The sequence below is a fragment of the Sebastes fasciatus genome, chromosome 15, assembly GCF_043250625.1.
Source record: "Sebastes fasciatus isolate fSebFas1 chromosome 15, fSebFas1.pri, whole genome shotgun sequence".
Classification (NCBI taxonomy): Eukaryota; Metazoa; Chordata; class Actinopteri; order Perciformes; family Sebastidae; genus Sebastes; species Sebastes fasciatus.
This window is the reverse complement of record NC_133809.1, coordinates 32,128,408-32,140,644: the sequence shown is the minus strand read 5'-3', so window position 1 is coordinate 32,140,644 and position 12,237 is coordinate 32,128,408. Positions and strand designations below refer to the sequence as shown.

The following is a 12,237-nucleotide window of genomic DNA, read 5'->3' as shown; positions in this document are numbered from 1 at the left end:
GCTCCAGCTGTAACGTACCGGGGGAGGATGTTCCCGCTGTAACGTACCGGGGGAGGATGTTCCCACTGTAACGTACCGGGGGAGGATGTTCCAGCTGTAACGTACCGGGGGAGGATGTTCCAGCTGTAACGTACCGGGGGAGGATGTTCCAGCTGTAACGTACCGTGTTTTTACGAAATTTTGTAAGTCATTGTTTTACTGCTTAATTTGTCATTGAACATTGCAAAGTTCTTGTGGCTGTTTCTCTGAGACAGTGCAATACTCCCACATGGACGACTTTTCCCTTCACTTTTATTTGTGAACAAACCACACGTGTGCATCAGAAACGTGTCCAGCCAGTGGCTTCTTCTCCTAATCAGCAGCTGGCTACTGTTGTGCGAGACGACCGCAAATAAGCAGCACAACAAAATTGAAAAATTGATGCAACACAACATATAAACATCGGTCACTGCCTATCGGCAAATGTCATCTTATTTGCCGATAGGCCGGTGGTAGTCAACGAGAAGAATATGGTCCGATAATAAATAATAATAATAAATCGGTGTATCCCTAATATCTAGTGAAGTGAGTGACGTCTGGTGTTGGGGGGATAGCAGATTGGATTGTGTGTGAACTGTGTACAGTACATGATAGGAACGTTGGGTGAAAGGTTAGACAGGATGAACTTACAGTCGTTCCAGCTTTGGTAGGTGAGTGAATGATTCTGGTTCCAAAGACTCAATGTTGTTGAAGTGCAGGTACCTGGAGAAGAACAAAGTGAAGACAAAGCACAGTAAAACTGGATTAGGGCTCCCTGTCTGACTAAATACCATTTCACTGTCCTAGTAGAGGTGTTCCCCAGTCACCCCTGGCACCTGTCCATCCCTGGCACTTCATATCACTGAAATAACAGTTTCAGAAAAAGGTGATATCTAGCTCTAGATGGAAGAATTTACACATCGGGCATTCATTTTGGACAGCTGATATATGGGGTCTGAAAATCTATGGCTGGAGTCTGAGATTGCCCACAGGTGAAAAGCAAGTACAACGATTATCTCAAGGAACGCAAAAGCCTTTGAGCTGAGGAAACATAAATCACACCATATGCTGACAAATAAAGGGTTGGGGGAATGAAATCCAACTGATGGCTGAATGCTAACTGGGATTCAGGATTCAGTTGGGTATCTGCTTGTTTCGACAGGGGGAAAGCAACAGTCAAAGCAGCTGCAGCGGCCAAACAGACAGACACAGAACGACTGAAGCGGCATAGAATGTCAAATAAAATGCAACATTCCTCCAGGTGTCTTCCACACAAGAAAATCCATTTTAGTTTTGTAAGTGTATCTCAACTGTTGATTGGTTGCTTTATTGTTAAAGCAGTACTGGACATCCAACATTATGTCTTTGGGTGTTGCCTAGAATCTTTGTTGTAGAGGAGCCAGAAGAGAAAAACACAACACAGTACAGATGATCTAAAGACAGAAAAGGTTGTAAATTCATTTTTAATCTCCCTCTAGGATCAATCATCATCCCACCGGTTATGTCGTTACACCTTCAAAACTCTTTGTGATCCAGTATAGCTGTTAGGAGTTTAGATGGAGTTGTCATGAAATCAGTCAGCCATGGTCTTAACCGTGTAAAGAGGACTAGAAGATGTCCTAGTTTGCATTCATGTTGTTGTGTTCCTGTGATGCTCTCTAACAACCCCACTGGCATGCTGACAAAAAAAAACAACAGGTGAGTGGTGGGGGGGTCATGTATTAAAGTGTGTATTCCCCCCCAAAGAAGCAGGAGACTTCAGGCTTCTGTTGCCTAGCAGGGATGTAGAAGAGCTATTAAAGTATCTGCAATCTGGTTCAGAACTTGTCACCCACATATAAAACCCTTCATTATTGTAGCAAAACTCCAAACAGCTGCCAGGCACAGAGCCTGATGTTGGAACCGGTTCGATGTGGTGAATTGGCCATTTGTTCTCTGTTAATGTGGTTACAGAGAGGTACAGGAAGTCTCCTCCAAGAGCACAGACAGCTTAACTTGCTAAAACTTCCCATATTGGTTGTGATAAAGACACACCGGCTAATCGACATATTGCAGGGATCAGTTCTGCTGACAGTGGTCACACAAATTCTATTACAATTCAGATTTATTATGACATCAATCAACAACTGCTAATGTGTTTTTCTCTTCAAACATGCACATGTATAAAGAAACAACAGGGCCAGAGTGTTTTGTAAAAGTAGCAAAGAAGATTTTAGTGTGTCAAGACTAATGACACATTCACACCGAGAGCGAAGCCAACTGTTGCAATAACATACAGAGTCAATGCAAAGAGGTGAATGGAAGCAAACTCATGCCGGGCGACGCGAATGACGCGAATGACGTGACGAAATGAAATATTTCAACTCCAGCGAGAAATTCACGTGACGCTGTGTCGCAAAAGCCCATCAGCGCTGGGACTCTCCTGTCGTCACTGACGTCCTGACGTTGTTCAATCAGAAATGGAGGAAAATAATATTGTAGCTGTCTGTGGTCACCCAGAGCTACGATAGTACGTCATATCTGTACAGAGACCGAAACAAACTCTGTGTAGAAACCACAGTAGGTGGAAACAAGAAGAAGAAGAACAACAACAACAACAACAAAAAGGATACCAGTGGTCCAGCTCACGCGAGTAAAGCAAGGCCAACAGTAGCTTCGCTATTGGTGTGAATGCAACATAACAGAAAGCAGTTTGATTTGATCACACAGACTTACTGTAATATACTGTACATAATGCACTGGAAGGTTCTCACAAATAAACACTTGGAGCAAATTGGAGCAGAAGGGTAGATTCTGCAGTAGCAGGAGAGACGCAATGCAAGTCAAGCTTTGCTAAATAGCAGAAAGTCTGACTCCAGCTGCTAGCACTACTAGCAGCACAAGGTTAGACATCATGCTTTAAGCTTTGCATGGCGGTGGCCAATGTCTCTTTGTCCTGACCACAAGACATGCGACTCATGCAAAAGGGTCAAAGAGGGTCAGCGTGGCACACAAGGGTGGGTGCACACACGGCATGCATGGTTGCGGTGGAAAAGTGGATAGAGGGGCGCACGTAGGGGGTGGAGGTAGAGGGTGTCACTGCAACGAAAACTAACTGAACAGAGCTACCATGACACCTGTGTAAGGCCTACAGAGCCATGTCATACAGTATTCATAACAGATCATAAACATCTGTGACATGTCTGTCACTAGTGTATCATACCATCTATCATATGACAGAGATGGGTATCATAAGGATCTTATCGATACTACCACTCTTATCGATACTCCTTATCGGTTCGATTCTTTATTGATACTCTTATCGGTTCTTTTTCTTAACTGAATAATTGCTTTTTAATATACTATTTAAAAAAAGAATAAATTAAGAACAGGATTAGAATTTGTTTCTATTTTAAATATAAATAAATGTTGTTTTTCAGCAGCAACAGTAGCTGATGTTGACAAAAGCAAAGTCACTATAGAAACTAAATAATCTCACTGGAAACTAATCTAAAATGTCAATAAAATAAATAATAAAATACTAAATAAATAAAATAAGTTAATAAATAATATTCCTGAGTGAAGTTAAAAAAGAATGAAGAACACAGACATCAGTCGGTGTCGTCTGTCCTCCTCCTGCTGATGTGATTCACTGTTGCAGGTACCGCCGGTAGAGGGAGCGGGGGCTGCTTTGTCTTAGTCAGCTGATCAGTTTACAAGAATTTTAAGATACGTGGCAAACTAAGCTAAACAGTTAGACTACATACAGACAGCTTTAGCTTGTTTGTAACTAGGGATGTAAGAAAATATTGCAATATTATGTATTGATTCTCAAGAGCACTGTATCGATTTTTAATTAATAATTTACATGCAAAGATGAACTCAGTCAATACTTTATTTAATTTGCAAAGAGATGCTCCCTCTCAGTGTATGAGCCCTCTCAAAGTAGGGCTATGATGTTGGATGGACCCCACTGTTCTGATTACATTCAAAAGTAAACTTGTTTTACTCAGATTTTATGCATGTGGTGGTGTGTTCTTTATACTATTACAGTTTTCCTAAAATTAGATTTTAAAAGATCGCAATATATTGCAATATATTGAATGGTAACCCCTGTATCATGATACGAATCGTATAGCCGAGCCAGCGCGCTGTGCCTGTGTAACCATAGCGGCGGTGGATGAGAGACTGCGGACAGAGCTTGTTTAACACCATGTTTATGCTCATTGAACAGGTGTATTGATAAAGTATTGGCTTTTTATTCGCGACGGTTTTATTGCACTTACAGTAACGAGCGTAGTTGTCGTAGTTATCTTCACGTCACCTGGTTTACGTTGCTGTCTCCAGTGCTGCGCTGCAGTGTATGTGTGTGTGAATGTAGTTGGAAAAGCTCAGCCCCAACACAGAGAGCAGAGGAGATGCGCACTGCAATGTGATCATAAATCACACCAAAACGTCAAAAAGTACCAATAAAAGTACCGATAAAAGTAGCGATAACGTTGGAGCTTATCGACACTCCGGTCTTTATGAGTTTAGCACCGGTGCCCGTTTAATAGCAGGTTTCGGTACCCATCCCTACATATGACTTATAAATCACGTCTAACCATATAGACCTTACCAGGCTTCAGGGGTTGTTTATAGCAATCTCTCAGGAAGAGGGGAGGGCAGGAGGGGGGGAGAGGTGTTCACAGACGGAGAGACAGTAGGAGGGAAGAGGAGCAGTTGGTCGAGCAGAAGGAAAAGGTGAACGAGGAAGTTGGTCACTTACAGTTGCTCAAGAGAGACAAGCCCCTTAAATGCTTGTCTGTCAATTGATTGGATTTCATTCTTGTACAAATAGCTGAAAGGAGAGATAATCAGTACCATTAGTAACACACACACACACACACACTCACACACACACACAGAATCATCTCAATTCTGTCTGCTTATTATGAGAGAAGGATCTGACCAAATAACCATTCTTTAGTTGCCATTTTAAAATGATATGCATGTTGTGCTAATACTTGTACAGTAGGTTTACTTTACATGTATTTAGTGAAGTATACACTACACAACCCTGCTTCATGGACATCATTAGTAGTAGCTATGGGCAAGCTAGCCAATATTTGGAACAGTTTTACATTACAAGTGCTATTAACACATCTACAGTGCGTGTGCTAAACCACATAGAAATTAAACATACACTATACTCCCAAAGACAGCTGTGGACAGGGTGTGAAGGAATATTTTACAGATCATTGTATTTGGTGTTCATTATTACAGTCAAATGTGCCAAACATCACACAGTATTCAAGTCAATATAGACAATAAAGCAATTTCACACTCTTAGACTTTTACCAGAAAAATAATAAAAAGACCTCTATATCACTCATGGATTATATTACATTCACTTAATGAGTCCTAATATCTCATTGTATAGGTTAACATTCACGATACAAAATCAAATATTAGATGCGTGCACAGCTCAGGAAACAATATATAGCTGTTAACATGGTGTGTGTATCAGATACAAATCATCAATGGACAAACAATACATGTGACCTCACAGATTCCTTGTGTGTCAGATCGAGTCTCCGTGTCTCCATGTCTCCACTTTCTTCACTGACTTCAACATTAGACCTTGAACAAGACTGCAGTAGTCTGCAGCTTGTACAGTATCAAAATGGTATTTTGGCAAACTGAGAAAAAATACAAATTCTCTAGACGTGCACGTTTTCGCTCCATCATACATGCTAACGAAATGTGACACTAGAAAAGCAATGGCTTAAAGCTGTCTGTCCTTTCATGCCCCGTCTCTCCACCACTGCACTCATGATGAGACATGATGAGAGACACAGATCTCCCCACAGCACAGGTGACGCAACGTATGGAAAAATAAACATCCTCTTTTTATCTCAATCCTTTAACCTGTCTGAGTAAAGCATATTGGCTTTCTCACCATGGAACATGAAAGCTTTATAGAAAAATAAACTACTTTACCATATGTAATGTAACACATGATTAAAACTAACTGAGCTAAAAGCCACAACTAAGAAGAGAAGCACACGACATGTTCCAAATGACCTTCTACTATTGTAAAAAACTATTAATGACCAATCCAAAACTATTATCAAACTGCCATGCAGAGCTATTCTGTACAAACTGATGATGGTAATGAAAACTTACATAACATGTCAACAGCTAACTTCACTTTTGAGAATCCTCTGTAGGAGCCTGTGAACAAAACACAGCGGACTGCAGCCTTATGTGTGTGTGTGTGTGTGTGTGTGTGTGTGTGTATGCACAAGCTTTGCGTGCAGGGTTTAGATGGGAAACTGGATTTGGAAGTTGTGGGCTAAAATCTCAATGGGCTTCACTTTAATGAGCAGACATCCTTTAGTGGTATTACTCATCATCAAGTGGACAGTATGCGCTCTGACAGCCTGCCTTTAACTAGAAAATATGGATCAAAATTGGGAATGTCAAAGTTCACGACATAATAACTCCACCATGCCATTCTTTCATGATATCCTTTGCACAATGGATTAGTTATTATTAGGGCTGTCAAAGTTAATGCGATAAAACGTTAATGCCAATTTGTTTTAACGCCACTAATTTCTTTAACGCATTGACGCAACTTGCGATTTTTACATTGTAGCGGCTCCGTTTTAAAGCTAGAGTGAAGATCATATGAAACTAGAAAACCTGATGAATCCATCGGTACCAACCATGTCATGCTAGCTTGTCGGGAAGGAGGTTAAATAAAGCTCTGATCTTAGCGAAGAAAAACTGTCATCGCCACTTTCAAAGGGGTCCCTTGACCTCTGACCTCAAGATATGTGACTGAAAATGGGTTCTATGCATGGATATATAAAGAGAACTGGATACAGCGTTGGAGGCTCCTGTCCATTCCTATGAGTGTCTCAGTGATGCATGAAGCCAAAATGGCTCGACTGCCGATTGATGAAGTACCCAGATCATCCAGCGATCTTCCTCATCCATTGGGCACATAGAGCAGGAGCAGTAGAGTTTCCTTTAACTCCTCCTCCCGGCCCTCGCTCCTTTAACTCCTCCTCCCGGCCCTCGCTTCTTTAACTGCTCCTCCCATCCCTCGCTCCTTTAACTCCTCCTCCCGGCCCTCACTCCTTTAACTGCTCCTCCCATCCCTCGCTCCTTTAACTCCTTCTCCCGGCCCTCGCTCCTTTAACTCCTCCTCCCGGTCCTCGCTTCTTTAGCTCCGCCTCCCGGCCCTCGCTCCTTTAACTCCTCCTCCCGGCCCTCGCTCCTTTAACTGCTCCTCCCATCCCTCGCTCCTTTAACTCCTCCTCCCGGCCCTCGCTCCTTTAACTCCTCCTCCCGGCCCTCGCTTCTTTAGCTCCGCCTCCTGGCCCTCGCTCCTTTAACTCCTCCTCCCGGCCCTCGCTCCTTTAACTCCGCCTCCCGGCCCTCGCTCCTTTAGCTCCGCCTCCCGGCCCTCGCTCCTTTAACTCCTCCTCCCGGCCCTCGCTCCTTTAACTCCGCCTCCCGGCCCTCGCTCCTTTAGCTCCTCCTCCCGGCCCTCGCTCCTTTAGCTCCTCCTCCCGGCCCTCGCTCCTTTAACTCCTCCTATCCCTCGCTCCTTTAACTCCTCCTCCCAGCCCTGTCTCCTTTAACTCCTCCTCCCAGCCCTCGCTCCAGCCTCGGTCTGAGTCTCATTCACATGAACGGAGGAAGGGAAATAACTCTTGATTCAGCTATTAGTGCATTTTACAACTTTTAGGACCTAATGATTTAAATAAGGACTATTAGAAGTTCATCCTGGGAAGTTGATTCACCTAAAAAGAAAACTTGTATCCTCTGAGTTACACACGTCTCTTTCCCAATGTAAGTCTATGGGATAAAGTCTTTTTGGGCCCGATGGTGTCACGTGACGGACACAGAGGTTGTAGTACCGCCGTTTGGCCACTCCAAAAATTTGCTTCACAGCTCCATGCTCTTCCTGGGGGCTAGGTTCTAAGTCTCCCCCTTTACAGACATCCCCACTATTATAATCACATACAGTTTTGGGCAAGCATTTGAGTATTAAATACTTGACAAATCTCCCTTTAAGGTACATTTTGAACAGATAATTAATCATGATTAATCATGGACAATCATGCGATTAATCACAATTCAGTATTTAAATCGATTGACAGCCCTAATCAAAATCACTCATTTTCTTCATCACTGTTTTTGTATTATTATAATGTATGGTTTAAGAAACAGGAGGGTTTTTCCTGCTTGCTGCTGATCACTTCATTAAATGATCTATATTGACATGGACGAAAACAAAAGCTATACATACAGTACATACTAAGGAAAGAAACAGTATGTACCAAAGGACACTTTTATTAATGTACAGAGCTTTAATCTGTGTTCCTATGATACATACACTGATGGACAATTACACATAGATGTGCAACTGAATAATTAGAGACAGATCAAATAAACAGTGACGGGTTCCCACAAAGAGGAGCGGTGACCTCTGTTGGACTTGTTTATGGGGGTGGTCGTGGGAGAGAGGGCTGTATAGACAGCCGCCGCCCGCCCATTAGGTTTGGAGGACATGAAAGATGACGGGGAGTGGACTTTACTGGCTCCAGAGGAAGTGGCGAGGTGAGACGAGAGATACTATCTAGCCCCCAGCTGTAGCACACTGAATCAGGGCTGGGGGGATACTTTACCCTAATCACAAAGGTTGGGCAATGATGAAGGCTTTAGATTAGCTCTGCTTTGAACTGAGAGGGGCACTGCATTACAATAGTTACTAAATAGCTACAGGATTCAATTACAACACAAAGAGTGAATGTTCATATATGTATGCGACAGTAAGCTGATGAGAGAAATAAAGAAAAGCCCACATCCCTTCTACTCACCCCCTCTTTCCTCTCTCTCTCTCTTAGAGCTGATATATACTGGATGATGTTGTCTGTAGTGTGCAGTGCTTGTCCAAGATATTAGCTAGGCAGTGATGTAACAGGATGTCACGCTACTTCTCTCCCGGACACACAGGCCTGTATCAGTAGGTCCTGCTCATATCTACAGTATACTTTACTTAATCAGCCATCATGCAGACACCTAGCTTTGCCTAATCAGAGACAACCTAGAACATAATGTCATCTTCAGTCTCAAAATGTACTAAACATCTCACCCAAAACAAACAAAATCATATAAAGCAAATATACCCTATCTGGAAGTTTTGTCCTAACGTTAGAGGACTGTACGTAGGTCCTCTGAGGTCCAAGCAGGGGAAACAGACCAACTGTCTCAGCACAGCGGAGGCCACTGGGATGATAATGGAAGTGATAAGGGCTGTCGCAATGACTGCAATATTGACAAGCCAACCGCAGGAGATGTCAAGCAACCTCAATTTTGGGTAAAACTCTACAATGACCAACCTTCACATCCTAGATGGAGGCTATAAGTGCGTGACAACAACAATGGAGGAGAAATGAATACACATAGGTCGGTGGGTCTGTCTCCTCTCCCTTATTGTTGCACGGTATACCGATACTCGAAAAGTATCACGATACCCTGCCGTTAAAAAGGTATTATAAGCTGTTTTATTAGTACCGATACTGGTACAACAGTCCGGTGAGAGTGACTCTTCTCTGTCTTCACACCACTTTGACACAACGCAGCTCTTTCTACCGTTACTGTGGTGTCGTCCTGACTTTAGCAGCTTTTCACTCATCAACTTCTCTCAGAACTTCATCAGAATTTATTATGGTTTTGGGGTTTTTTGTTGTTGGAAGCCTCTCGTCGTCTTCCGTGCTGGAGAACCACTCTCTGCCTTAACTGTTACTAATGCGCAGGCTGAGGCACTGTTTCCCAGAAAAAAGGCTTAAACACTGTTTAATAAGTGATATCAGAATCAGAAATACTTTACTGATCCCGGGGGGGGGGGCGGGAATTACAGTTGCTCCATTTTAGAATTAAAATACATATAAACATAGAGAAGTTAGAAGAAAAATAGAAATAAGAATAGAGATGAAATGTAAATATGCATGCATTATCAAAAATAAATGAAAATATAAAATTCACTATCAAAGAAATCACATAAAATTAAGTATAAGGGACATCAGATCAGATTATATACCATTTAATTTTTTAATGAATACATTTTTACATTTAAATTTGAATGAATAAAAAAGAATTTGAAGCTCCATGTTCTGTCATCTATTATTCCATTACTTTTCCTGATGTTTTAGATTTTTGCCGTGGTATCGTTTCAGTATCGGTATCGAGATGTTTAGGCAGGGTATCGTATCGAAGAGAGGATTTTGGTTTGGTGACAACACTGCTCTCCCTACATGCTTCAGCCTTCCCTCCATCCACAGCAGGTACTCTGCCTTGTGCCCATATTCTGTATCATAGCAAACAAACGCTGCGCCTCACAGCCCTTCTGTGTTCCGCATTTAACAATAAACAAATATTTAGTTTTAAAGCGATCATCTTTGTCATTTAAAATGCAACAATATATCTAATAATATTCAAATACAACTTATTTATATAGCATTAAAATCAGGACAAAGAAAGTGACTGTGATGAAAAAGTTGCAATAATACCGTATGTGGCACTGTCGAGCCAATCATTATCACCGCAGGGGAAATTCCTTCACCGCGACAGCCCTACAAGTGACTAACAAAGGGAGCAAACTAGCAATCCCACAGAAACCTTGAGGTTACACACGCCTCAAAATTCTGTCCTCAGCTCTGCCTCCAGGTCAACACTTCCAGACACATAAGTACAGAGGATCAGACAAAGGGAGGCTTTTCATTGATGCATTTTCCGTCCACTGAGTGAGCAGTCTAGCAACATCAGCATTTACACTCAATAATAATACATGTTTCACCATGCTTTGTCTTCTGTTGACTGAACAAAGACTGAACCCTTTAACGGTGACCTTTTGACTGAACAAAGATACTGACACTTTGTCTCAAAATCTATCACTTGACCTCAAAAGCAAAACAAAATTGACATGAGGGAAACTTACAGATATTTGAGATTTTCCAGGTCTTCAAACGCCCCCCTGGGGATCCTTCGTATATGGTTGTTGTTCAGGAGGCTGTGAAGGAAAGAAAACGGGTTATTTTATGGTTAGATGATGGACAGGAAGTTTGTTCTGGGCTAATTCTAAGTGGAGTATGCCATATCTATTGTTGGCACAGTACAGATAGGAAGGAGGTTCTTAAGGTCAATTTCACTTTGAGCTGTAATTAGGGCTGTCAAAGTTAATGCGGCAAATTTGTTTTAACACCACTAATTTCTTTAAAGCATTAACACAACTTGCAATTTTTAGGTTGTAGCAGCTCAGTTTTAAAGCTAGAGTGAAGACACTGGTATCATATGAAACTAAAACACCTGATGAATCCATCGGTACCAACCAATGGTGTTGAATAACGCTCCAAAGTTACACTAAATTTGGTGAGGAAAAACTGTCATGTCCATTTTCAAAGGAGTCCCTTGACCTCTGACCTCCAGATCAGTGAATGTAAATGGGTTCTATGGGTACCCACGAGTCTCCCCTTTACAGACATGCCCACTTTATGATAATCACATGCAGTTTGGGGCAAGTCATAGTCAAGTCAGCACACTGACACACTGACAGCTGTTGTTGCCTGTTGGGCTGCAGTTTGCCATGTTCTGATTGGAGCATATTTATTATGCTAAATGCAGTACCTGTGAGGGTTTCTGGACAATATCTGTCATTGTTTTGTCTTGTTAACTGATTTCCAATAATAAATATATACATACATTTACATAAAGCAGCATATTTGTCCACTCCCATGTTGATAAGAGGATTCAATATTTGACAAATCTCCCTTTGAGGTACATTTTGAACAGATGAAAAATGTTGACTGACTGACTTAACTTGAGAGAACACAAAAGACACTCCCCTTCAACGGACATTACAGACATATTTCTGTCTGTACAACAGTAATATTGGACATGTCGCTGTACTTCAAAGACTGATAGACTTTAGGATGTGTTATTGTTCAGTCTGTGGAACTGCAGCCTGAAACCATGGAGAGCTGCTCAGGATATAAAACCCTCAACAGTCCGCATGGCTGGCTGGCTGATAGGAAAAGCAGGGCTTTTCTCCTGCCTTATGGGACTTTTCTTCACATTGAAAGTAAATCTAAACCACTAGGTCCATGCCCTGCACGTATTCTCATGTTTATTAACTATGGATATACAACTGGATCTACACGTCTTCACACGTTTAAAAAAATATAC

The 12,237-nt window shown here is 42.0% G+C and overlaps 1 protein-coding gene across 2 annotated transcripts in view; it reads right to left on the bottom strand.

Annotated features, from left to right (window-relative positions):
- pxdn (peroxidasin) overlaps positions 1-12,237 on the bottom strand; it is a 114,139-nt gene that overhangs the window by 68,397 nt on the left and 33,505 nt on the right. The window contains exons 3-5 of one of the 2 annotated variants that reach the window (XM_074659940.1): positions 10,994-11,065; positions 4,766-4,837; positions 670-741 (exon numbers count right to left, since the gene is read on the bottom strand). In XM_074659940.1, coding sequence (XP_074516041.1) covers positions 670-741; positions 4,766-4,837; positions 10,994-11,065 — 216 coding nt within the window. The remainder of the gene's footprint in view (positions 1-669; positions 742-4,765; positions 4,838-10,993; positions 11,066-12,237) is intronic. The other variant, XM_074659939.1, reaches the window with a different exon arrangement.